The 26244-nt window shown below is 41.4% G+C and overlaps 1 protein-coding gene across 1 annotated transcript in view; it reads right to left on the reverse strand.

Moving 5' to 3' along the window:
• Window positions 1-26244, reverse strand: part of LOC103177344 (tolloid-like 1) — a 157541-nt gene that overhangs the window by 79051 nt on the left and 52246 nt on the right. Inside the window, exons 2-8 of the mRNA XM_007891466.2 lie at window positions 19778-19888; window positions 16550-16627; window positions 14496-14651; window positions 9349-9466; window positions 7407-7585; window positions 5483-5588; window positions 3582-3706 (exon numbers count right to left, since the gene is read on the reverse strand). Of these exons, the coding sequence (XP_007889657.1) occupies window positions 3582-3706; window positions 5483-5588; window positions 7407-7585; window positions 9349-9466; window positions 14496-14651; window positions 16550-16627; window positions 19778-19888 (873 nt within the window). The remainder of the gene's footprint in view (window positions 1-3581; window positions 3707-5482; window positions 5589-7406; window positions 7586-9348; window positions 9467-14495; window positions 14652-16549; window positions 16628-19777; window positions 19889-26244) is intronic.

Genomic DNA, 26244 nt, shown 5'->3' on the forward strand with positions numbered 1-26244 from the left:
CCTGGACGAGAGATAACTTTCTCCAGCTCAACGTGCGCAAAACTGAGGCCCTCCTGATTGGCTCACGTCAGCGCCTCCGCACCTCAGGCGCTGACAGCATCAGCATCCAAGGCTGCACTCTCCACCTCTCAAAGCCAGTCAGGAACCTCGGGTTCTGTTCGACCCTGAGCTGTCCTTTCTCCCTCATATCCGCGCCACAACTGGCACCGCCTTCCATCACCTCCGGAATATCGCCAGACTACGGCACTACCTCACCCCTCACGCTGCTGAAACTCTGGTCCACGCCTTTATCACCTCAAGGCTGGACTATGGGAACTCTCTCCTCGCCGGCCTTCCCGCCACCTCCCTCCACAAGCTGCAGGTCATTCAGAACTCTGCAGCTCGTGTACTGTCCCGCACCAGGCTTCGGGACCACATCACTCCCACCCTCGCTCGCCTCCCATCCCCCAGAGGATCGAATTCAAGATCCTCACTCTCACCTACAAGGCCATTCACGGCCTTGCTCCCTCCTACCTCTCCGACCTACTATCCCCCTACTTACCTGCCCGTACCCTCCGTTCCTCTGGCTCCGGTCTGCTCCACATCCCCCGCCCCAACCGCCTATCATCGGTGGCCGGGCCTTCAGCCTCTCAGCCACTAGGCTCTGGAACTCTATCCCCCAGTGCCTTCGCCGCCTCCTCCCTTTCCTCCTTCAAGGCCGGTCTCAAGACCTTTCTCTTTGACCGTGCCTTCAGCTCCCCTCTCGACTCTCTACCCCCTCCTCGCTCCCTCCCTTCCCTCCCCTCACCCTGACCATTTCCCCCCTGCTCGGGTCCTGACCCAACTGTACAGCGCCTTGGGACGTCCTCCCGACGTGAAAGGCGCTCAATAAATGGAATCTTGTTGTTGTTGTTTTGAACTCTTATGAAATAATAAGTAATAACCCTGCTAACTTCATTGGCAAATGGATGGCTTTCAGTGTCTTTCAAAGTCAGAACTTATCTTTGGCTTTTAGATGGACTCTGAGAGCATTCCAAGATGCTCCCCATGTGAAGGCTGCTATATAAATGCAAGTTGTTGTTGTTGTTGAGAGCACAGCTGAAACATTTTGTGTGTTCATTTCAATCTCTAGATGTTCACTTCCTAAATATCATTGTTTCTACTGTAAATATGATCAGTTGCCCATACTTTATAAATTCACTCTTAAGAGGTTTCTGGTTTGTTATTTTTTTAAGGTGTTGAATTAACAACAACAAAATTATATCTGTACAGCGCCTTTTAAGGTACGGTTCCGTGGAAACTGAGCACAAGACGGTTGAGTGGCCATTCTTCATGTGTGTCCAGATATCGAACGTAAGCAGGCTATTCATCCATAGGGATCATTGCAACCAAACCTGATCCTGTCCTCACATGACATATACACTTGAACATATTTCAGTGGGATCAGCAGTCGGAACTATGGCAGATTTTTTTCTTCTAGCCCAGTGTCAAATGTAACATCAAATGTAATAACTACTGATAGATGTGAATTTAGCTCTTACCGACGAATCAAACTTAGGACTTCCTTAATATACATTGTTCAGTTTCGCAACAAGCAGTAACTTTACCACCGAAGCACTAAGGAAACTGCTTTGTAAGAGTTTCACTGTCTGGACTGTTTTAGTTTGGACTCCCGGTCAGCTGTGTGAAGGTGTCCTCCCAATATGAATGGGGCCACATATATATAAATTGTTGTTGTTGATCTCTGTACGGCTGTGTACCATGTAATAGAAAATAGGGTTATCTGACAGATATCCCTCCCATTATAGTGTACTTTTTACAGTTATGGAATTCTTCTATATATCATAGCAATTATTATTATACATCTGGTATAATAATAATTTTTCTCTTTGACCGTGCCTTCAGCTCCCCTCTCGACTCTCCTCCCCCTCCTCGCTCCCTCCCTTCCCTCCCCTCACCCTGACCATTTCCCCCCTCCTTGCTCCCTCCCTTCCCTCCCCTCACCCTGACCATTTCCCCCCTCCTCGCTCCCTCCCTTCCCTCCCCTCACCCTGACCAATTCCCCCCTGCTCGGGTCATGACCCAACTGTGCAGCGCCTTGGGACGTCCTCCTGACGTGAAAGGCGCTTTATAAATGGAATCTTGTTGTTGTTGTTGGTGGTTCAGATTATATCTGTTAGGTTTACTGGAGCTTTCATCTCAATGCTAGTCTCCTTTAATCTTAATGTTACTTTTCATTAGAGTAGAAAAACCATGACTGTATCAATGATGATATGGCGATATCTATAATGTGCTGTTCACTCCACACATTGCACAGTCCCAAACCTTAGATCTTGCCAACCTATGCCTATGCCTTTCCAGGATTAGATGAGCAGGGAACATCCCTTCGGAAGAGAGTGTGCACTCCATTTCAACCAAAGGAAAATTTGCATACATATTTGGAACTCTTAATCATTTGGTTTGGATACGCTTAACCATGATGACGAGGTTCCATATCTGTCATACAAGAAATAAATCCTATCACTCATCTCCAACTGTCTTAAACAAGAGGCCACAAACCACAATTCATCCAATGCAACTTACATAACTGTATGGCACACATAGGTATCATGTAATTGATGAGGCAGAAGTTGATCTGAGTAATTGTATCACATGGGGAAGAAAGTTCTTGAATTTCTTTCTTGTGGTTTATGATGCTGTCAGCACCCTGAGATTGAGTTACTTGACCATTGACTAAACAGTGTTATGTTCTGTCACCAGGAAAATTCAACAGCTGTAGATGGATACTTTTTGAGGGCTAAAGAATACAATTGCTGAAACATCTGCTGCTTGTGCCATGTCCCATGTGCTACTCATTCACAACCAACCACTTTCTGCATTATTTCTACATTGTTGTTTGATTAGTTCATAAAATGCTGCAGGATTAAAATCCATCAAAATAATACATGTAGTTTGACATATCTGAAATTTCAACAAACAGAACTACTGTTTGGTGAGCAATAGACAAAGGAGACCAGATCATTATTAAATTATTATAATCTTAAAAAAATCTATAAAATCTTCAATTGCAAAAGCTCATTGGCTTTGTATACAGTCTAATCTAGTGCTACATTATACAGTCCAGGAAGGTTGCATACCTCATTGCGAGCTACAAATTAGTTGATCTTAGACAGCTGTATTAGCAATGTCATTATAATTCACTACAACCACCTTGGACTAAAATAGTGGTGATGGGCAGAAAATCCACCCAAAGTTCCTGCAGTTGATCACTATCCCGTGAACTTGCTGGAAATGTACATGTCAACATTAGTTGAGGTGGGGGTGGGGTCAGTCAAGTTTGGATCTGATAGTATTCATGGCTGAATAGCTGAGAAATCATAAACCACAGAAGGAAACTCAAGTGGCTTTGAGATGTACATTCCACACAGAAACCATGTTGGTTGGTGTTGCTATTGTCACACTGGTTTTAATGCCCAATAATACCACTGCAGTATTACTGAGTATTGTTTAACAGTTAGTCACTCAATTTCTGTTTCTATGATATACTGTATAACAATAAATGATGACACAAACTCCATTACTGTATTTATGCAGCATAATACCTGGACATCTATACAGCTTCCTTGCCTGTGCAATGTCTCCTTTACTTAAACGTGTACGTTGGCCAATGGCAGGTCTTACACCATTTTCGTCACGTTCAGGCAGAATGGTGTCCAGAAACATTCCTCTGGGTGGGTAAAAAACAACATAAAAACAGGCTTAATGTGGAACAAAGTTGCCTTTTAAATAGGAAAGAAAGTCTACAAAAGTCATTTATTATTTACTGTATTCTCCCTAAATATAGCAGAACATAAACATATTTATAGAGATATCCTTTTCCTTCACAAAAAAATGAAAATTCCTCAGTATAAATAAAGAATATTTCTATTTATCCTGTAAGTGTATAGGACATTATAGAATATCCTTGTGGAGGCTCCACAGATGCCATCCTCCTCTGTGTGACTGGAGAAGTCATATCTGACATGGAATATAACTGGCAGGTGTAGGCTCTTTGAACTCCAGTGAGATGCACTGCCCTTATAGTTCCCAGTATTGTGCAGTCCCATGATTTGAGTTTCTGTCTAGTCCAAAGCACCTACCTCCATAAAATAAATGGAGCAGGCTTCCCCCAGTGAGTAACCATCCATCATCCAAGCACCATCCAGTAAACATTACGCCAAACAGAACCGAAGGCTATTTGTAGTGCAATAATTTGTCAAAATTCACTGCCTAGGATCACACATGGCTACTAAGGTGAGGTTGATCGGGTTGGTGATCTGTACCCCACTGAGAGCCAGCATGTTACAGTGGGGGTGGGGGGAAATCAAAAATAAATTAGAGAAAAATGAGCAGAAAAAATGGGCTACCCCATTAAAATATATCAGCAGCGTTCTGCCATTCAATTATTCCTTAACTAACAAGGAGAGGATCCACTAGTGGGTCAGCATGATGTTTCTCTGCAACGCCTTGGGACATCCTCCCGATGTGAAAGGCGCTACGCAATTATTTTTGTTGTGTGTGGCAGTACTACGTTATAAAGGACAGGAAGTTCCCAGCTTCCATATCTGGTCTGTGCTCAGTTTATTGATCTCAGCCATGGGAGGTGTGGGACAGCTCACCAGAGAGGAGAAACCTTCAGCTAGGATGCCTCACTCATAAGCGCTACCCAACGACCCCTGCTGTAGAAATGATCCATGTGTAGATGTGTGAGGTTTTGCTGCATCAACAAACCTGCAATAACTCCCACCTACAAAGGCAGCCACTACAAGCTATTACAGGTCTGCTGGTGATCTTAGATTCAAACACAGCCTGAGTTGTCGATTTTAGAAGAGGAGAAAATGAGAGAACACTTTGAAGGGAATGAATTGAGGAAGAAGAAGCAGTAATATCTATACCACAGTGCATTGGAACGTGTCATGATTTTATCCATAATTATTTTCTGGAACCAGTCAACAAGTTTTTTTGCTGTAAAACTTTACATGTGCATCTTACACCAACAATGTGTAAAAGTGTTTGCATTGGTTTATCTGTAATTGCAACCCCTTATCCTCCCGATTTCATGTGTAGATTACCGACTTTACACATTGCGACTCAGATCTGACCCTGGAATTGCATCCATATTGTAGCTGGCTTGGCTGTCACTTGGAGCCAGGCATAACAGCTTTCTTTGTGTTATTATTATTTTCTCATTTAATTGACTAAAGTAGTTTAAAATCAACCAGTCAATCTAGTCCACTAATCTGCTTTCTATTTGCCTTTAGTTTGTTGTTCACTTATGGGAATTTTAGAAATGCGATTTAAAACAAGTGAGAGGATAATGAACAATTTCACCATTCACGATCCCTAATCATCCGAGCAGCCCAACACCTTCGTTGTTCGCACTAATCCAGGGGATAACGTCTTAATTGTATTCTACCATCTGATAGAACTTAAAAGCCAAAGAGATATAACCTTAGACTCCAACCTTGAGAAGGTGTTCCTAGCGTAGTGCATAATACTGTCAAAGTCGTATGACTCCCCGAGGGAGTTCACTTCACCAGGTTCCATCTTGAGGAAGTTGTACTCCTGGCCTGTATACAATTAAAAGGGAAAGACTGTCATGAGCTCCAAAATTTGCATATAGTATATATCGAAAATGTAAATGACAGTACTCACTTTCCTTTCCCCAATGACATCCGGATTGACGACTAGCATAACGTTCTCAGGAAATACATTCCCAAAGGAAGTATAATTCAGTTTCCGACATACATTTTGAATGCACCAAACCAATACTCAGCCAGTCCCAATTGTATGGAATTCCTAATCCAAATATAACACTTTGAAGGAGCATTCCCTCAGGGATCCAGTTAAATATACACTGAAATTGAACATTGCACCATATTCCCATGTTCCAAGCCATGAGAAGGATTCTCGCTAGAGATTATGTATACATTGCAGTATTTCCCCCTTTTTAATTGAAATGAAAGTATTTAAAAATAAATTCCAAATTGTTGTAACAGGGCATATAACCACCTGGAACTTTCTTTAAGTAAAAAAATTCTCCAATTATCCAGTTCTTGTAATTCAATACACTAAACATGATCAATCCAGTAACAAATTGAACCTGGAAATAGCAATACACTTTAAAAATCCAATACATCTTGTTGAAAATTTTTGATTAAAAGTTTTCTCTTCCCATTTGTTTCGGGAGTATTGATAAGCAATGGTTCAAATGGATGTCGGTACCAAATGATTCCAAGTTGAGTAATGTTAAATAATACTAATCCGTACATTTGGTATAGGGTCTTTCAAATCAGGAGGATATCTCAAAGCGCTTCACAGCATATACTGCAAAGTGCATTGATTGTATATGTTTCGTGGGCAAATGCAACAGCCAATTTTGCGCACAGCAATGCTTACCAGATGTTACCTGAAGTTTGTAGAAATCTTTATACAAAGTATCAAAAAGCTTTGGCAAACTAGTTTGCTTATCAGAATTGAAACGTATCTTTATAAAACTGAGAGCTTATATTCATTTTCTGAGTATAAGATAAATTCATGCTTTGCTGGAATCCTTATTGGTACTTATTGTATGTTCACAATTTGCACAAAACCCAATATTAATACAAGTAGGTTAATCGGGGTCATGAGGGAATACCTTTAGCATTCAATGTGATTTAGCTTACATATAATGTACTGAACATGCTAGTTAGCATGGCCTCTGTCGCCGAATGAACCCTTCACCTCTCTTTTGCCTGTACTACAAAAAATCACCCACAAAAATAGAGCCCAGAACACCCAATTACCCATCAATTTCCTTTACCCAGAAAATGGGGCTTCCATTGTAGTTTAAACACAGTACATCCTGTGAAGCACTTTGAGAAGTTATCTTGCTGTGAAAGGTGCTACATCAAGTGCAATAAATATTATTGTTACAAAGGATTGATTCTCAATGCTGCATTTTGGTACCTAATAATTATCATTATTATTAAGTTATTAAAATTATTGGGACCTCCTCCCGATGTGAAAGGCGCTATACAAATGTAATCTTGTTGATTATTTGGACTTATCGTTTCTCTGATTTCTTCAGCTACGTTGAGCTCTGATAGTCATTTGGAACGCTAGGTGGTAGCACTGCACCTAAACAGGGAGAATACAAGGGGCAAGGGCTGTGGAATCCTAATTATCCATCAATTTTAATTACCCACTTTGCAGATAATGGGAGTAATGGTACCTGATAAAGATTGGGTTCAGACCAAAATGAAATCGGTTAATGCAAAACTGAAGTTTAAACAAACGCATTCTTATCGTCTGAAGAAATATGAATTATTTCTTTTGAGGCATGTTTACAGCAGGAGTAACAATCATTTTAAAAAAAACACAAAAGGTCTTTTCTTGCAGATTCTTACCAGGCTGGATGTTTTCTCGAATGATAGTTACATGATCATCTCGGTCTGGTCTTGTGTGTTCATGCCAAAACCCAATCACGTGCCCTAATTCATGGACCACAATCCCAAACTTGTCACAGTTTTTGCCTATGGATATAGCTTGAGGACCATTTCCACGTCTACCCACATAGGAGCAGCACCTGCCAAATAGAAAACTCATTATTTGTATTTGCAGATCATCATTTTTGGACAGGGTTCATTTCAAAGTGCAATGACTATTTCTGCAGGCGAGCACAGCAGTTAATTTACACACTGGAATGTTCCACAAATGACCAATTTCATCTGTGGATTTGTTCGCCAGGACACTAGAAGAAACTTCCTTCCCTCTTGAAATAATGCCAGGGGATCTTTAACATCCACCTGAACGGGCAGATGGGACCTCCGTTCGATGTGTCACATGTTTTATTAGGGTTAGGCTGACCATGTGATTTAAACCCTTAACAATACGCCGCCTGATCAGTATCACTTTTAAAAAACAAAATCTTTTTATGTTATATTGATGTGAGGAAAACTCTGACATGAACTAAATCTTATTAAAAGAGGCAGGGGCAGGCACAGCCCATGTGTGTTTCCAATGGCCAAGTCATCTCTTGAAAATTGAAACGTTAGAGTCAGCCTTAGTGTTTACATCTGATCTAAACCAAGGCAACTAAGTGGGAGTAACTGAAAAAGCCGGTGGTAGAAATATGAATTCTCAGGGTGATTTAGGTTTACTTGTCACCAATGGCAACTACAGTGTTTTGTTTTAATTTTCAGTGTTTTTTTATTCTCGACATGAAAGGCACTCTAAAAATGTAATTTTGTTGTTGTTGTTGACTTCTCTGCTGACGGCACACTGACTCACACTGGGTTGCAGTTTCGCACGTGCAGGCCATCTTTCTGGTTCCTTGCCCATGTGGCCATTGTGGGCCTAGAAATACACGGTCACTAGCCCCTTTCAGTAAAATCCAGTGAAGTTTTGCTTGTTCAGATGAACACTAATAACCCCATTAATAAAATACAAAATACTGCAGATGCTGGAAATCTGAAACAAAAACAGAGATCCCTGGGAACACTCGGCAGGTCAGGCAACATCTATGGAGAAAGTGGGTCAACGTTCTGATGAAGGGTCATGGACCTGAACCATTGATCTACTTTTCTTTCTTCATAGATGCTGTTGATTGTTCCTAGCGATCTCTGTTTTTGTGTTGTTATTAAAGTTCCCATTTCCCATAAAGATTGACATTTCCTGACATCAGCAACCTCAGGGGTACCAGAGATTTGAGTCTCTTTGAACTTGCTATCAAGTCACCCAAAAGCTAGTTCTAGTGGAATTCTCAGTTTCCTCTGTAAGATGTAAATTTAAGAATGTAACAAACCTTTGCAATATAAAATTTGGTGAGCCCTATTTAGCAAGATGTATTTAACCTCAAGATAGCAGCCTTTAAAGTGCTCTGGTCCGCCATGATCCATGTAATCTTTATTGTGGCAGACAGGAGTTTAAGTTCAAGCCTATTTATAACACTGATTAATTCCATTTCACACTGTCTTATTGATCAACAGTGTCAGACAAAGATCAACAAATAGCTGACAGTGAGTCATGGTGGTAGCACAGGTATTTGCGGATTAGTTTCTTGCCAAAGAAAACCTGCTTTCAACTCTGCAGAATAAAACAAATGGCAGCAAAGGGATTATAGTTCAGAAAATCCCAAAAAGAATGGCTAATTGATGCTCGCTAAACAGCGTTGATCCATTTGCCACAAAGAAACCTTTGTAACTCTTGGCCTTTTCCACACAGCTGAGATAATGCTCCAGGCTCGCGTGATTGAATGAGTAATGAATTTTACTACCACTTAGCACATCATGTAAATTTGCTCCAACCTGTTAAAAAGCTCAAACCACTGATGAAACAGCTATCGCTTACCCACATGGCCGGTACGTGAAGACAATGTAACTTTCTTCTTCTGTTCGTTCGATGAATGTAACACACGTGTGCTTTTCCCAGTGCCGCATGGCCTGTTTGAACATAGCTCGCTGACTGCCTGGAGGAATCAGAAGACTAGTTGAGAAATGCAGCAGAAATACACCCGCCTCCAAGAAAAATTGAAATGAACATGATAAATCATGGAATGAAAATTGAACAATCACAGAAGTAAAGTCTACGGTGTTCCGTAACACTTTTTTTGTTAACTTAAGTACAAAGTCCACCTCTTTGACTGAGCTATTAGCCATTTGTCCCATTCCCACCATCTTCAGCTCTTATCCCCATCTCGGTTGCCCAGCCAGCAGTGCTTTGAGATGTTCTCCTGACATGACATGAAAAGCGCTCTAAATGTATATTGTAATTCTGTTATAGTGTTCTTTTGAAGTTAGGATGCCCAAAATTGCATGTAGCATTCAAATGTTGCCCCATTAGTAATCTGTGCAAAGTTAGGCCAATGTTGTACCCTGACGGACCTGCCCTAACCTTGTATTCCATTAGATTTGTTATGACAGCTTCATAATGACTGGAATCATTCAGTGAATAATATGGCATCATACCTTGTCCTTCTCCACCTCTGTTAATGGGCACCACTTCCTTCTCTACACTTGTTCCTGTTCCAATATGCATTATCTTACCATAGAAACCACAGAACTGCACCACATGGTAGGAGGGTATTTGAATATTATCACCAATACCACAACCAAAAGGGATTAACAGTGTGGTTGGTCCCTCTTTCACTCTTCCTGACTGAAAATGGGCTAAATTTTTCTGCTACTCTATTCTTTCAACTTGCGCAAAAAAAGGAATAAAAAAAGGAAAAACTTCATTTTATAAAGCAGAGACACAAACAAAAGTATTAAAAGAAACAAATGAATCCAGGAATAAAATTAGCACATCAACTCTTACCTTCCCACCTGTCTCCAAAACTAAGGAGGTGACAAGTACCAATGTTAATTATAATGGAACCTACACAAAGACTGTCAGCACCTCATAATGGAGTACTGTCCCACAGCTCCAGAACAATGAAGCCTGACCAGAAGGCGGTCAGTCACAAATTAACAACTCTGAACTCGAATGCCCAGGTGGATAGGACAGGACAGTGAGTGGATGAAGCATTCAAATAATAATAATAATAAATGGGGGGGTATTCTGGAAAAAGAGACTGCAGCTCAATTCAACTTGCAAGATATCAACTCTGAATGAGCACTGAAACACCGGGTAGCATCAGCTCAAGATCCATCGGTTGTCCTATTGACACATTCAGCTTGTTCCAGGAAGGTTAATAAGGGCACTCCAGAAGTGGAGGCCCTGCCAATTGGAATCGAAGAGCTGAATGGCCTTCTGCTGTGCTGTAAATTTCTATGGTTTTATGGACCCCACTCTTTGTGCACCTGGTAGATTTACCTTTTGTTTTGCCACTTCAATTGGTCAAGCCTTGATTTCCGCGTGGAGGTTTTGATCTCATCAAATTGCATACATGATAAGAGCCACATATCCACATATTACATATATTCTGCTAGTTGATCAGATCAGTTGTTCAGATGTACCGAAAATGTAGCAGTGTGATAATTATCATATTGAACACTTTATGAAGCATAGCTATTTTCATTCCATATCTCCAATGTACCTTCAAATACTGTGGGAGTTTTAAGTATAAATCATATGCTGGAGCTTAGAGGCTTGTAGAGGAATCATTGTTCAGAACTGAATGTGCTATTTGACATCTCTCACACTGCACTTCACACTGGAGCAGAAAACGTTGACATTTACAAAGCAGGGAAGCCTTTGTTTTCAAGACGGTTTTCTGTCTATTTTTTATGAATCGCAAAAAAAACTTCCAAATTATGACTGAATTCAACAATTCAGCAGATTCTGGACACTAAGTTGCTGCGTAGAGTAAATCTATACACAGGTGGAATTTCTGAGAATGTTTCAAATCTCATTTTCTCGTCACAAGCAATATTTTAAAGTTTAAATCTGTCTTGATGCCCATTTGTAACACCTTATAATAATAATCCTTGCATTTGATATAGCGCTTTCACATCTTCTAGACGTCTCAAAGCGCTTATCTTAGCTTGTATTATTGTTCAACCTTCCCTCTGTCCAGTGAGCAGACAGGTTGTCAAGTTAAACATAGATTAATTGTCTTTATGTAACTTTCACTGTCAGTTTTGGCTACCATCTGCTTTTCAAACACTATGACACCATCAAGATATGAAAGGTGCTATATAAGTGAAAATTACATTCTTTTGCCTGCTGTTGGATAATAGTTGAAGGAATGATAGAATTGCATTGATGCAGACTGAGAGTTTTATCTAGGGGCATGGAAAGAGTGAGAAGAATATTGCTCAGGATATTGCTGTATGTGGTTAATAAACAAGGTCACAGGAGAGAACTGACTTGTTGGATAATACACAGCAAGAAAAATCTCACACAGGAAGGATGGTTTACACATAAACATATGGAGAACTAAAGTGCTACCACAAGCCCATGAGATTCAATACAGTAGAATAAGCAGGGGAGGGAGGCAGAGGTTACTCCTCCCCACCCATTCTACTGCCAACATCTGTAAATGGTTGCGAGGAGGCCATATTAGCTTCTAAATATGTCATTTACATGCTGAAAGCCACTGTACTATTTATGACTCACATTTTGTAACTGAAAAAACCAAAATGGCTTGAAAAAAATCATGATTTCAAACACCAGTTTTACAGTTGAGGGTTGGCTTTTCCACCTTCAACAACAACAATAATAAAATTACATTTATAGAGCGCCTTTCACGTCGGGAGGACGTTCCAAAGTGCTGAACAATCAGGTGTCGGGGCCCGAGCATGGGGGAGGGGTGAGGGAAGGCAGAGAGGTGGGAGGGAGACCAAAGGCACGGTCGAAGAGAAGGATCTTGAGACCGGCCTTGAAGGAGGCAAGAGAGGAAGCGAGGCGAAGGGACCGTGGGATGGAGTTCCAGAGTGTGGGGGCAGAGAGACTGAAAGCTCGGCCACTGATGGTAGGGCGGGTCAGGCGGGAGACATGGAGCAGGCCAGAGCCCGATCAATGGAGGGAAAGGGAAGGTTGGTAGGGAGTCAGCAGGTCAGAGAGGTATAGGCCATGGATGGCCTTAAAGGTGAGGACGAGGATTTGAACTCGATCTTCTGGGGGATGGGGGACCAGTGGAGTTGGGCAAGGGTGGGAGTGATGGGGTCAGGGAGCCTGATGCGTGAGAGTACACGAGCTGCATAGTTTTGGATGATCTGCAGCTTGTGAAGGGAAGAGTTGGGAAGGCCGATAAGGAGGGAGTTCCCATAATCGAGCCTTGAGGTGACAAATGTGTGGGTGAGGGTTTCGGCAGCCTGAGGGGTGAGGCAGTAGCGGAGTCTGTCAATGTTGCGGAGGTGGTGGTAGGCAGTGCCGGTCATGGCGCGGATGTGAAAGAGAAAGGACAGTCCAGGGTCAAACAAGATACCCAGGTTCCTGACTGGCTTAGTGAGGTTGAGTGTGCAGCCATGGAGGCTGATGCTGCCAGCGCCTGAGGTGCAGAGGTGCTGGCCAAGCCAATCAGGAGGGCCTTGGTCTTCCTGACGTTGAGTTGGAGAATGTTGGCCCTCGTCCAGGACTTGATGTCGGACAGGCAGTCGGTCAGGACGCCAGTAGTCCTGTAGTTGAGGGTGGAGGCAGAGAGGTAAAGTTGAGTGTCATCCGCATACATGTGGAAATTTACCCCATGTCTGAGGATGACATCACCAAGGGGGAGAATGTAGAGGGTGAAGAGGAGGGCACTGTTGACAGAGCCCTAGGAAGACTGCACGAGACAGTGTGGGGGCTGGAGGAGAAGCCGTTTGCCGCGAAGAAGTGGAGGCGGTGTGAAAGGTAGGACCTGAACCAGTCAAGGACAGAACCTTGAAGGTTGAGGTGGGAGGAGAGGCAGTGAAGGAGGATTGAGTGGTCCACAGTGTCAAAGGCAGCGGAGAGGTCGAGGAGGACGAGGAGGCAGAGGGAGCCCTGGTCACACATGGTCAGGATATCGTTTGTGACCTTGACCAGAGCAGTTTCTGTACTGTGGGCAGCACGGTAACCCGATTGGAGGGGTTCATGGAGGGAGTGAGAGGAGAGGAAAGAGCGAAGCTGGGAGGCAACAGCTCTCTCAAGGACCTTGGATAGGAAGGGGAGATTTGAGATGGGCCGGTAGCTGGATAGCTGAGATGGGTCAAGGGAAGGTTTTTTCAAGGTGGGGATGTTAGTGGCTGTTTTGAGGGGGGAAGGAACAGCGCCAGATGACAGGGAGAGGTTCATGATGTCGGCGAGTAGTGAGGCAAGGAGGCGGAGCTGGGATTTAAGGAAAGGGGTAGGGATGGGGTCAAGGAAGCAGGTGGTGGACTTCATGGAGGTTACTGTGTTGAAGACAGAGGAGGGGTTGACAGGTTCAAAGGTGGGGAAGGAGGGATGTGTAATTGTCGGATGGGTAATTGTGTGGGGTGGGAGTAGGGAGGGATTGGAAGTTAGGAGGGCAGTGGCAGCTGAGCGGATTCCCTCAATTTTGGACTCGAGGAAGTCCAGCATTTTCTCGCAGTGGGAGTCAGAGGAAAATGAAACGTTTCAGTTTAAAAGTTTTGCACTCATCCCTGGCATCATCATCAAGTCAAGACAGTGATGGTCGGTAAACTATTTGGCGATGGTGGGGTACCACAACTGAACTTGATGGGTGTCTGGACAGTGATCAAGAGGGAGGAACAATCTTGATCTTGGCCATCCCTAGTTGTAAATACTTGTGGCCAAGCGTAACATACCACTGCTGCCCAATTGATACAACAACCTCAACCCCAGGGGCCTCACATAGGATCATTCTGGTTGAGTACCACACCACATGTGCATTACTCACTGAACCATCAGGCACTATTTTTGAAATTTATATTATTTTCTCCCCCTCCCTTAATCTTCCATAGTGTGCACACAACGAGTAGCAGTATAAATATGAAAAAAACACTGAGGAAACAACTGGAAAGGGAATTGGGCAACAGGTGCAAAGTGTGTTAAAACCCACAAGAGACTGATTGTTCAGACTTTTTGTATCAGCAAATAACAGTTGATCTCACCAGTAAAATTCCCTCCAATAACATATGGAATGACACCTCCAGGCCATATTCTCTCCGCTCGCGAAGTTGCAGCTCGGGGAATTCTTTTCTTCTCTGTCTGTTTTAAGGCTTCTGAGTTCATTTCTCTATCTGTGTTATTCAGCTCACTATCTGCAACTGAAAAAAAGGCAATATTCCCATAGATGAAACATAACTTTCTCTTGATTTTCATTAATACTTTTAAAAGTCTGTTGAATATATTCTAGCATTCTGATGAATGCTTTCAGCACCTTGGGACTTCCTCCCAAAGTGAAAAGCACTATATATATGTTGTTGTTGTTGTTGAATTATTGAAACGTAATAAATATAATTCATTAAAGTACAGCAGTGCAACATGTTTATTTTCCCCAAGCCAAAAACCTCCTAGTATTACTTTTCACTTTGGAGGGAAAAATGCACCATGTGATATTAATAATAATAAGAATCCTTGCATTTGATATAACACATTATCACGTCTTTGATATGTCTTAAAGCACGTCACAGAATAAACTGTAAAGTGAATTGACTATATTTTGTGGGCGAAACGCAGCAGCCAATTGCGCAAAGCAGTGTCCATAGACAGTTGTGGATTGGGTGACCAATTTATTATTATTATTATTTATGATGTGTTAATTATCACTGATTATAATAATCTATACATGTGATATACAATACAAAAATACATTTGTATAGTGCTTTTCATGTCGGACGGATGTCCCAAGGCGCTGGACGGTTAGAGATTTGGACACGAGCTGAGCGGGGCACGTGGAACAGGCCACAGCCTGCTGAGTGGAGGGAGTGGATCGGTTGATATGGGGTCAGCAGTTCGCAGACGTAGGAAGGAGCAATTATACACCTGTACCATTATACACTATTACATTATACTTCTGTAATGGTAAAACGTCTCAAAACATTTCACAGATAACTGCCACTGGACGGACCATTAAAGTGAAGTCCTGTCTGCCTGTTCAGATGGACATTAAAGATCTGATGACACTATTCAAAAAGAGGAGTTTCCAGATACAATTTGTCATTCACTTGATCATGGGACATTGCTGTGAACAAATTGACTGCTACATTTGCTTACAAAACACATAGTCTGTATAAATACAGTCACACCACTTTACAGTATATCCTGTGAAGTGCTTTGAGATTTCTCAACAACGTGATACGACTCTATATCAAATTAAAGGATTATTATTATTAATGTTATGCGAGCTCTAATTGAATCAAAATGTTTGTCCCAAGTCCTTGCACGACAATCAGTGATTTCTCTGCCACACGGCACAGTCTGGATTCTAAGACAGTATAATTCTAAGTACAGCTCAATGCGCAAGATTAAAGAACACAAAGTGATCCAAAAAAATGCACCAGTTACAATTTGCATTTGTTTCAAAGTACAGTGGAACCTGCTTAAACCAGACACCTCGGGGCCAGCCATTTTATTTTGTTGAAGCGGCATCCGAGGCTAACCAACGTTCCCCTACCTCTTCTCACCCAACAGAGGAGCAGCAGCTCTATTGCCGTTCCCATCGGACAGGAAGGGGGCCAATTAGCAGTTGCTCCGAGGTGACTGACAGCCTGGAACCACTTGTGAATCTTGGGCACTCCGGCTGTTCACAAGTGGCTCCAGTCTCGTCAATCAATCCCAATTTGACTCCTCCCATTCCCTCCCTCTTTTGTCCCCATTCTTCCGCCCCTCACTAATTGACAGTCTAGAACCTCCCGTGAATGGCTGGAGTCTGCTGTCAATCAATCATAATTTGGCTCCTTCCATCACCATCCCGAGGTTGATCGAGTCACAGAGTGAGTAGATGCAGTGGTGATCAGTGAGGCATCTTGTCTGGATTACCCAGATTCTTGTCTGAATTAACTGTCATATTTAAAACATGTACAAATACAAATGAATTGGGGCCAAGTGTTTGTCTGATTTATCCGGCATCCGGGATTAACTGGTGTCCAGTTAAAGCAGCTTCCACTGTGACAATTAATACAGATCATCAGGCATGCAAATAAGCTGTTGTTTCAATGAATACCTGCTCCCAATCTTCGTATCCTATCGATAAGTTCATAAACAGCTCCTTTCTTATAGACTCTATGTTCTCCTAATCCACCTTTAAAGAAGAGTAAAACAGAACCATTTAAAGCCATACATAATGCACTGGACATTAAATTATGGTAACTTGATTCAACAGTGTTCATTTAAAATTTATTTTCTTTATTAAAAAATGTGCAGAATGCATAGTTGCAATTTCCTTTATATACTATCAAGTTCCTGTGGTTATCTGCATACAGAAAGACTAAACTGAACCTCAGGGAATCTGTGTTATGATTGTCAAGTGTCCCACACTATAATCCAAGAAAAATATACTATATATAGTGAGCAGCATGCACACATATTTATGGTTATACCTGTCTGACTATGGGGAAAAGAATATCCATCATTTAAAGAAATGGAAAAGTGAAGCTCATCGCAACAATTCTAAATATTATAATCTCTGTTCACTGTTATTAGAATGCCGCTGATTACATCTATAATAATAATAATAATAATCCTTGCATTTGATATAGCGCTTTTCACGTCGGGAGGACGTCCCAAAGCGCTTCATAGATCACACTGTAAAGTGAATTGACTGTATACTTGTGGGCGAACGCGGCAGCCAATTGCGCACAGCAATGTCCCACAAACAGTCGTAGATTGAAAATGACCAATTTATTATTGTTTTTGGTTTTGGAGGGATTATTATTAGGCGTGTGGAGTAAGGAAACTTGCCCAAGGTTTCGCCCTGCCTGGAATTGAACTCAGGTCTCTCACTTGCAAAGCGAGTGCTCTAACCACTGAGCTACAGGACTCCAATTTATATCTATATTTATATCTATATTATATACAATCTATATTTGTGCACCAATACAATTGGCAATAATTGTCAATCAGCACTTACAGAAAAAGGTGTGGACAGCCTCCTTAGGTAGACTAACGTAATTGGATATTGCAGAACTGAAACTCTACTGGGGAGTCAGCATATGTTTATCATGACTAGAACTCATAAAAAATCTATTGCCCGATGAAAGGAATTCAAAAGAATCTATATTTACTATTATAAGAAATTGCCAGGGATTTCACACACCATCTGTGTGTGTTTAAGCTTCCTGAATTTTCCATGTTTTTCTTCTTTGATCCCTGCAGGGCTAGCAACCATTGAGAGCCAATAAAGCCAGGGCCCAACCTGTCCTCACACGGTAACAGAGCATGGGTTCGCTTAAACAATTGCCAGGATTATTTCCCTTTACTAGTCTAAAAATACCATGTCCTCCACAGTGCCCTCACCAAAACCAGCAATTATATTTGTAGCAATATATATATGTGTATAACCATTTAAGTTTTGTTTCAAGCAGACTCAGACTGATGCAGCCTCCTATTTGTATGACAAGTGCTCCTGCATATGTGTATGTATATACATATATATATATTCATATAATATAGTCTTTCAGATAATGCTTATTTGTGGATGTATTGGTCTTGGCACTAGAGATAAGAAAGTATAAATAAGACTTTGACATTGTTGGGAAGTCCTCCCGACGTGAAAGCCACTATACAAATGTAATCTTGTTGTTCAAACTGAAGTAGTTCATATTCAATCACAAAATCTATTTTCCCACCATCATCCTTTGGTTATCCATATTCTGTTGTGAATCGTGTGTTCACATTCACTCATATGTACAACCAGATTTTTTACTGCTGATTTTCTAATACAAATCTACACACTTACTGATACATAGAGAAAGTCACAAGAAGACAGAAAGTTAGAGATACTTAGAGAGTGAAAAAAGAGGGAAAGAAAGGCAAAGACAGATGAGATGCAGAGTCTGAGAGAGAAAGGTAGCAAGAGAGAAAAGCAAAGAGAGACAGAGAGAGGGAGGAATAGTGTGTTATTATAGTAACAGCATAACTCACAGTGCTACAGTGTTGTTAGGAGAAGGTCTAAAGCAGAGACTGGATACTTCCCTATCGGAGCAAAACTACCAAATGATGCATTTGAACTCCACTGGCATAGTATGTTACTATAGTAACAGTATAACTCTTGATGGAACAATATTTTAGTTCACACGGAAGCTAATTTGTATTTTAGGTGATGTACAATTATCCACTGTTTGCTTCACTGCAATAGTGCCAGTCCCACTTAATCCAAAGGATCTCCTCTCCTGTAGATACAGCTATCTGAATGGAATGGAACAACTAATCTGTGCTCATTCATTCAATGAACTGTGACACAATATATGGATGCTCATACTTGTGGTTGCAGTTTCCACAGTGATTCAGTATTGTCAGAGACTGTACACTTCACTACTGGAGCAATACCACGCAATGATGCACTTGAACTCTGTTGTGACAAGACCAGTCTCCAACTTTTCAACAATCTAATGATGCATTTGTATTACATTTTCATATGTTCCACCAAGAAGCAATTAAGTATTTGACTCAGCTGATGTTCTGAAATGGAGGATACATCACAGTTACTTGTTAACCGTCTTACTCACACATAAGTAGTTTTTTAAATTTGGAAAAATACGTCTGCAAAATCAAACACCGTCAAACTAATCATATTTTCCAGGAGTCTCAAACCATTCTGGATTTTTGGTGCAGAGTTTCTATCACTAGAAGCACAAAAGGGGAAAAATTTCACCTGGATCTAGGTATTTTCTTTTCTTAACTTTTAAGCCTTTTTTGTTAGTTCTTAAAAACATAAGAACATAAGATTTTACTTGGCGAAAGAAGACCAAGGTCTATCCAGGTCTCCTTCCACCATCCTGGCAGTCGCTTGACTTGACATGTCATGGCCCAAACTGTATACTGAATCCTAAGATATTATTTTCTAGCAGAAATCTATCTAAATGGTTCATGGAACAAGCAACATTTTCTGCTTCCACTGTCAGTCACTACACCGCAGCACTGCCAGTTCATAAGTTTGCTACTTAAAATAACTTAATTGAAAACAACAGCATCAAAATCAAAGCAATATTTAAGAATTGTCCAAATTCTGGATGTTGTGAAATTGTAAGAAAAATAGAATAAATCTAGACCCAGGTGGAATTTTTCTCCCTAAGTGACCTTCCATAGACATCTTTCTGAAAGTCCAGACCTAAAAATCACTACATCCTGACAAGGTGATAGCTTTTAAGTGAACCACAACAGAGTAACATTGATCTCGGATGTCCCACGTTTTCATTTGGAAATTGCATTGAGCAGATGTACGGAGACGTACCTGTTGTGTGTCCAATTCTGTCCAAAGTGTGTCTTGATAAATCAATTGTCCTGTCAATCTGAAAGAGTTCCAAGTCTTCTTCATCTAAGGCAATATCGCCCCAAAACGCAACTTAAAGAAAAGAAACAAATTATCAACACCACAAATACTGGCACCAGATTATTTGCAAAATCTATCACTCTTATCAGGTCAAAGAGATTTAAAAAAAAGTAAGGCAGGTTGCAGTAATAAAAATGCTTGCATTTGATATTTGAGTTGTAATTTTGTTGTTGTGGAAAGTAGGAACATGAATAATATTCACGAATAATATGAATAACTTCTAGAAACAGTAATAAGCAGATATAAGATCACATATTTGTTGTTGATATTTGTGTTACTCACATCCCAAAAGGTTATTTTCCATAATCTTTAACATTGTCAGTTTATTTTTCCAACATTAATAGAGAGAAACGCTGCAAGATTTGGAATGAAATTACATGTCAGCCTAGCGTAGTTTGTAACACTCTCAGCTCTCAGTAAGAATTGTAGGCTCAAGCCCCATTTGGGATTTCAGCTCATAGTCTAAGATGACATAGCTAAATGCAGGGATGGGGGATCGCAACATTGTCAGAGGTGCTTGTGTTTGTGGGACACTACTATGTGCAATTTGGATGCCATTTTTGCCTACAAATACACAGTTACTAAACTTCACATTAAATTCCTGTGAAGTGCTTTGAGATGTTTTGATGTTACAAGGTACTATATAATAATAATAATCCTTGCATTTGGAACGCCTTATCATGTCTTCGAGAAGTCTCAAAGCGCTTCATAGAATATACTGCAAAGTGAAACGACTGTATTTTGTGGACAAAACACGGCAACCAATTATACACAGCAGTGTCCCACAAACAGTCATGGATTGAGTAACCAATTTTAAAAAAATGGAAAAGCAATCTACCAATCGACTAACAACTGGGTTCCTACTTACTGCTAGGTAAACAGAGGTGTGTGGAGTAAGGAAACTTGTCCAACGTTTCAGCCTGCTGGGAATCAAACCCAGGTCTCTCGTTTGTGAGGCAAGTGCTCTAACCACTGAGCTTCAGTACTCCACAATATATCAAAATATAAGGATTATTATTATATACGTTAGGGATAGAGCAGACGAGAGGTTGGTCTGTAGAAATGGAGAGATTGAGGGTATAACAGAGAGTATTATGTAAGAGATATGGAAAAGTATGGGTGTAGGCATGTGAAAGAAATAGGAGAAATTGGAAAGTGATGAACGGTGAAGAGGTGCACACAGAGAAACATCCAGTTTCTAGGCTAAACAGACACCTGTTCTTTTCCAGTTAATGCTTAAGAGTTCTGGTTTTGAGCAGCAATTTCAAAAACATTTATTTACTAATTCGTGTTGGGTATGTTTACTGCATGTACCCTGGAGTATAGAAGAAAACACAAGAACCTGATAGCTGTGTCTCAGTATCCGAATTATCCTGCACCACTATCCTAATCAAATGGAATCAAAATGACCACCCAAGCAACATTTGGTATCCTCAGAGACAGTAGTTATCTAGGCTGTCATGTATTCCTGGCACGATCTCAAAGCTCTGGTTTATTCTGAGATGTTAAGATCAAAGCCTTCAAATCTTCCACAACCTTGTATTGTTTGTTAGCAGAATGATGATAATCATGGTTACACAGAAATTTTGGAGAACTACTTTGACCTACAAGGGCACACTCCAGTTATCGTGTTTCTTACCAATTGAATTGACAAATTAGCATAGTAATGATGGTGTGAATGACGTGGGTTTATTGCTCACTCAATCCTGGAGTCCTACCTCACAAACCGCCAGCAGTACGTCTGCACAAACGGCTTCTCCTCCCGCTCTCACCCGGTTACTTGCGGGGTACCCCAAGGATCCATTTTTGGCCCCCTCCTCTTTCTGATCTATATGCTCCCTCTTGGGGATGTCATCTACAGACATGGGGTACATTTCCACATGTATGCGGACGACACCCAACTCTATTTTTCCACCTCTCTTTGCGAACCCAGTTCCCTGATGTTCTGTCAGCCTGCCTGTCAGATCTCAGAGGCTGTATAAGCACACATTTCCTTCAGCTGAACGTTGTCAAGACGAAAACCATACTCTTATGCTCTCATCAACGTCTAAAATTGCATGGTTCTCACCTCCTCCACCTACCCGACCTCCCCCTAAAACTCTCCAAACCCGTACGCAACCTTGGCATCAGGTTTGACCCCCAATTATCCTTCCTCCCCCACACGCGGTCCCTCACCAGCACATCTTTCTTCCACCTCCGACGCATCGCCCGTCTCCGCCAATACCTCTCTCCAAAAGCTGCTGAAACCCTGCTCCATGCCTTTGTCACCTCTCGGCTGAACTATTCAAACGCCCTCCTCACTAGCCTCCCCTCCACTACCATTCATAAAATCCAGATTATTCAAAACTCTGCCGCCTGCATTCTCACCCGCACCAAACTCCACTCCCCGATTACCCAAGTCCTTGCCCGACTGCACTGGCTACCTGTCCCAGAGAGAATCGATTTCAAGATCCGCACTCTTGTCTTCAAATCCCTCTACTCCTCTGCACCCCCCTACCTCTCTGACCTCCTCGCTCCTTAAAACAGTGCCCATTGCTTTTGTTCCACCGGGTCTGGCCGCCTCCTTGTCCCCCGAATCCTCCGTTCCACCCTCGGTGGCCATGCCTTCAGCCACTACACCCCGAGGCTCTGGAACTCCCTTCCTCACTCCCTTTGCCTCGCCCCCTCTCTTCCTATTTTCGGGTCTCTGCTGAAAACCTTTCTTTTCGACCACGCCTTTGGCCACCTTCCTCCCCCTCCCCCTGGCTCGGTCCCGGGATCCGTTACTGTGAAGCGCTCTGAGACGCCGTCCGGCGTGGAGGGCACTATATAAATCCAAGCTGTTGTTGTTGTTGTTAAAATAAAGTGAGCGACATAGAACCATAGAAATTTAGAGCACAGAAATTTACACAAAGGGCTGGTCACAGAAACCAAGTCTGAAATGAAATCACTCAAGTTCATGAACTCAACTAATGATTCACATCATGTCTGTCGATACTAAGATCTATGTATCGCTTCAATGCTCTACCTCATATTTCAGCGTTACCCACCGTGTCAGCTCAACCCAATTTAATAGGCAAATAAGCAATTTGCATGAAAAAACACAACACCCAATGTGACATGTAATTAGGATTTTGGTGATATGATGTGCTAAGAGGATTTAGTCGACATGGAGCGACAGATTAGGTGGCTTTGCAACATTCATCTAAATAGGGCCAATCTCCCATGTCACGTGGCTAAATCAGAGCCCAGTCAGAAGCAGCAGACATGAGATGTTGCCTAGATCTCAGCGCTAATACATCAGAGTAAATATACTCTACATCGACATCTACTGCAGTCCCAGTCCCATTATAATGCATCTCAACATATAACATTATAACAGATATAGCATGATTTCACACTGGACCTGCTGTGTACTGACTTCCAGCTTCTGATAACCTCAGCACCACTGGATGTGAGCCATACTATAACGCACCCTGTTATTATCGTGTCTCGTTTTTAAGGATCCCAACTGTTATGTATCACTAAACTGGTACAATACGGTGTAGAGATGTCAGCTTGCATTCCAAGCAGTGCCGAAAGACCTGGGCCACGCAAAATTATGTGATACAATTGGTTTATAGACAAATGTAAAATGTCATCTGCATTGTGCAGATCAAAGTTTGATGCAGGGTTTGCACAAGTCGCTGTGCACTTCAGCTGTGAGGTGTCAGTTTAGCTCAGTTGGAAGCATCTTGCCTCCGAGTCAGGAGGTTGTGAGTTCAAATCCCACATCGGTACTTTGAACTCATAGAATAGGCTGACGTCTTCAATTCAGTTTTGAAGGTGTGATCTTTCCCATGCAGAAGGTTGTGGGTTCAACAGTAAAAACAAACTGCATTTATATAACGCTTTTCATGTCAGGAGGACATCCCAAGGCACTGCACAGTTGAGAGTTTGCACCCAAGCTGAGGCTTCAAGCCCCAAAATTTGGAACTCATAAAGTTTAAGATGACATTCCAATGCAGTACTGGGGGTGTCCTCCATTGCTGCAGATGCTGTAATTTGGTGGATGTTAAGATCCTATGGCACTATTCAAAAAGTGAAAGGAGTTTCTCCTGGTGACCTGGCCAACAATCCCCTAAATAAGATTAGTCAAGAAAGATGCCATACAAATTTAATTTGTTGTTGTTGTAGTCATTCGCTCCATAACAGCTTATGGCACAAAACACACTGCATTACCATATAGGCCGTGAAGCGCTTTGGGACATCCTCCTAACATGAAAGGTGCTATACCAAATTCAAGGATTATTATTATGTTCAAGTGGACATTAAAGATCCCAAACCACTATGCACCAGGTGTCGTGACCAACAATCCCCCAGATAAAATGAGTCATTCATTTCAGGGTTGTTTGTGGGACATTGCTGTGCACAAATGGATTGCCACATTCACCCACAAAATAATCACTGCATTTTACAGTAAATCTTGTAAAACACTTTGAGATGTCTTCCCGACATGAAAGGGATTCTATGAAATATAATGATTATTATTTACAGATGATATTTTCCCACATCCGAATCATTCATAGCAAAAGCATTCAATTCAATTCACAGGAGCAGACTCCTGGCCAGACATGTAACAAGATCTAAAAACTGCACTCTCAATGCAATATGATAAAATGGGAAGATATTTATAATATAAATATATATATATGCAATGTTATCTTGCGTGGCTTGAAAATAGAAATGTATTTGTTATAGTTATAACACTTCACCCACAAAATATGCGGTCAATTCACTTTACAGTATATATGGGAAGCACTTTGAGAAATCTTGAAGACGTGATAAGGTGCTATGTCAAATTCAAGGATTATTGATATTATTATTATTATCATTCATGCAATATCAGAACTGAATCTACGCTCAACCCCCAGCTCCCTGCAGCTCTTTATCTGGCAGAACGAAAATCCCCAAAGCAGGGAATTAAGTGAAACGCGGCTATTTAAATAATACATTAAAAATTGTTACTGAATACCTTTAATGCAGTAACTGAAGAGTGCTCCTAAATGCATGAACAATGGTTGAGACTTAAATGTCACATTTCACTTCACTATTTGTTGTTTTAAATGTCAGTACTGGATTGAAAGTAGTGGCGCATTTCAGAACACAGAGCTGTTTAGATGCTATTTAGATGTGTGGGAGGAACAGATTGACAGTGTGTTGAAGTGTAAAGGTTGTAGTGGTTGGATTTTGGCAAGTGCATGATTTTGCATAACCTCCCTCCCCCACCCCTCCATATGTTGGATTAACTGGGGTCCATTTGCCTAAGATTATTCTTTTCTTATTTTCCTAAGATCATACTAGAGCCAACTGCTGATTCCATGTGGAGCTGGGCCCAGGCTGCTTTGGAGTTTATAAATTTGCTGCCTTTAAACATTACCTCCATTTAATAATGATAATAATTCATGCATTTGACATACTACCTTATCAAGTCGTCAAAACATCTCAAAGTTGCTTCATAGGATATACTTGTGCACTATTGACAAGCACTATTTTTAAAGATTTTCATCTCTCCTCTGCCCTCCCTCATCCCAATCCTGGCCCCCCCCCCACCACCCCCCACAACGTTCAGGTCCTGACCAGCGACTGTTCAGTGCCTTGGGACATCCTCCCTCATGAAAGGGTTTTACAAATGTAATTTTGTTGTTGTTGTTAATATATAATAAAAATAATCCTTGCGTTTGATATACAACAACAACAACTTGCATTTATATAGCGCCTTCATGCAGGGTAGCATCCCGGAGCACCTTATCACATCATTGAGACATCTTAAAGTGCTTCACAGGATTTTACTGTGAGATATAGTGACTATGCATAAGTTGCCAAACCAGAAGCCAATTTGTGCACAGCAATGTCCCACAAACAGCCATGAAGTGAATAACCATTTTTTTTGTCAATAATTCAGGGGCAATGGATATTTTCATTTGGAGTAAGCAAATTACTACCCCAGCTTCAGCCTCAAGGCTCCCTAACTACACTTCTTTATATCTTCATTTATAAAAGAAAAACTATTTGGGATCAACCATATATAAGTACAATTTTTCCAAGCACAAATATTTGTAGCAGTTAGTTCAGAAGGTGAAATAATGGCCGTCTTGCCATTGTCATTTAATCCTTTGATCCTTGTTCCTTTGAACCATATCCTTTTAAACTAATGCATGAATATTAAGTGATGTTCTCAACTGAAATCATATATTTCTATTACAGTGCTTAAATTTACCACTTGTGCAAAATAACAATGTATTATTTGAGTGCTAACAATATTCACTCAGTCAAATAGAAGATTATCAACAACAACAACAAAATTACCTTTATAGAGTGCCTTTCACGTCGGGAGGACGTCCCAAGGC

Source organism: Callorhinchus milii, unplaced genomic scaffold (genome assembly GCF_018977255.1).
Source record: "Callorhinchus milii isolate IMCB2004 unplaced genomic scaffold, IMCB_Cmil_1.0 Scaffold1, whole genome shotgun sequence".
Classification (NCBI taxonomy): Eukaryota; Metazoa; Chordata; class Chondrichthyes; order Chimaeriformes; family Callorhinchidae; genus Callorhinchus; species Callorhinchus milii.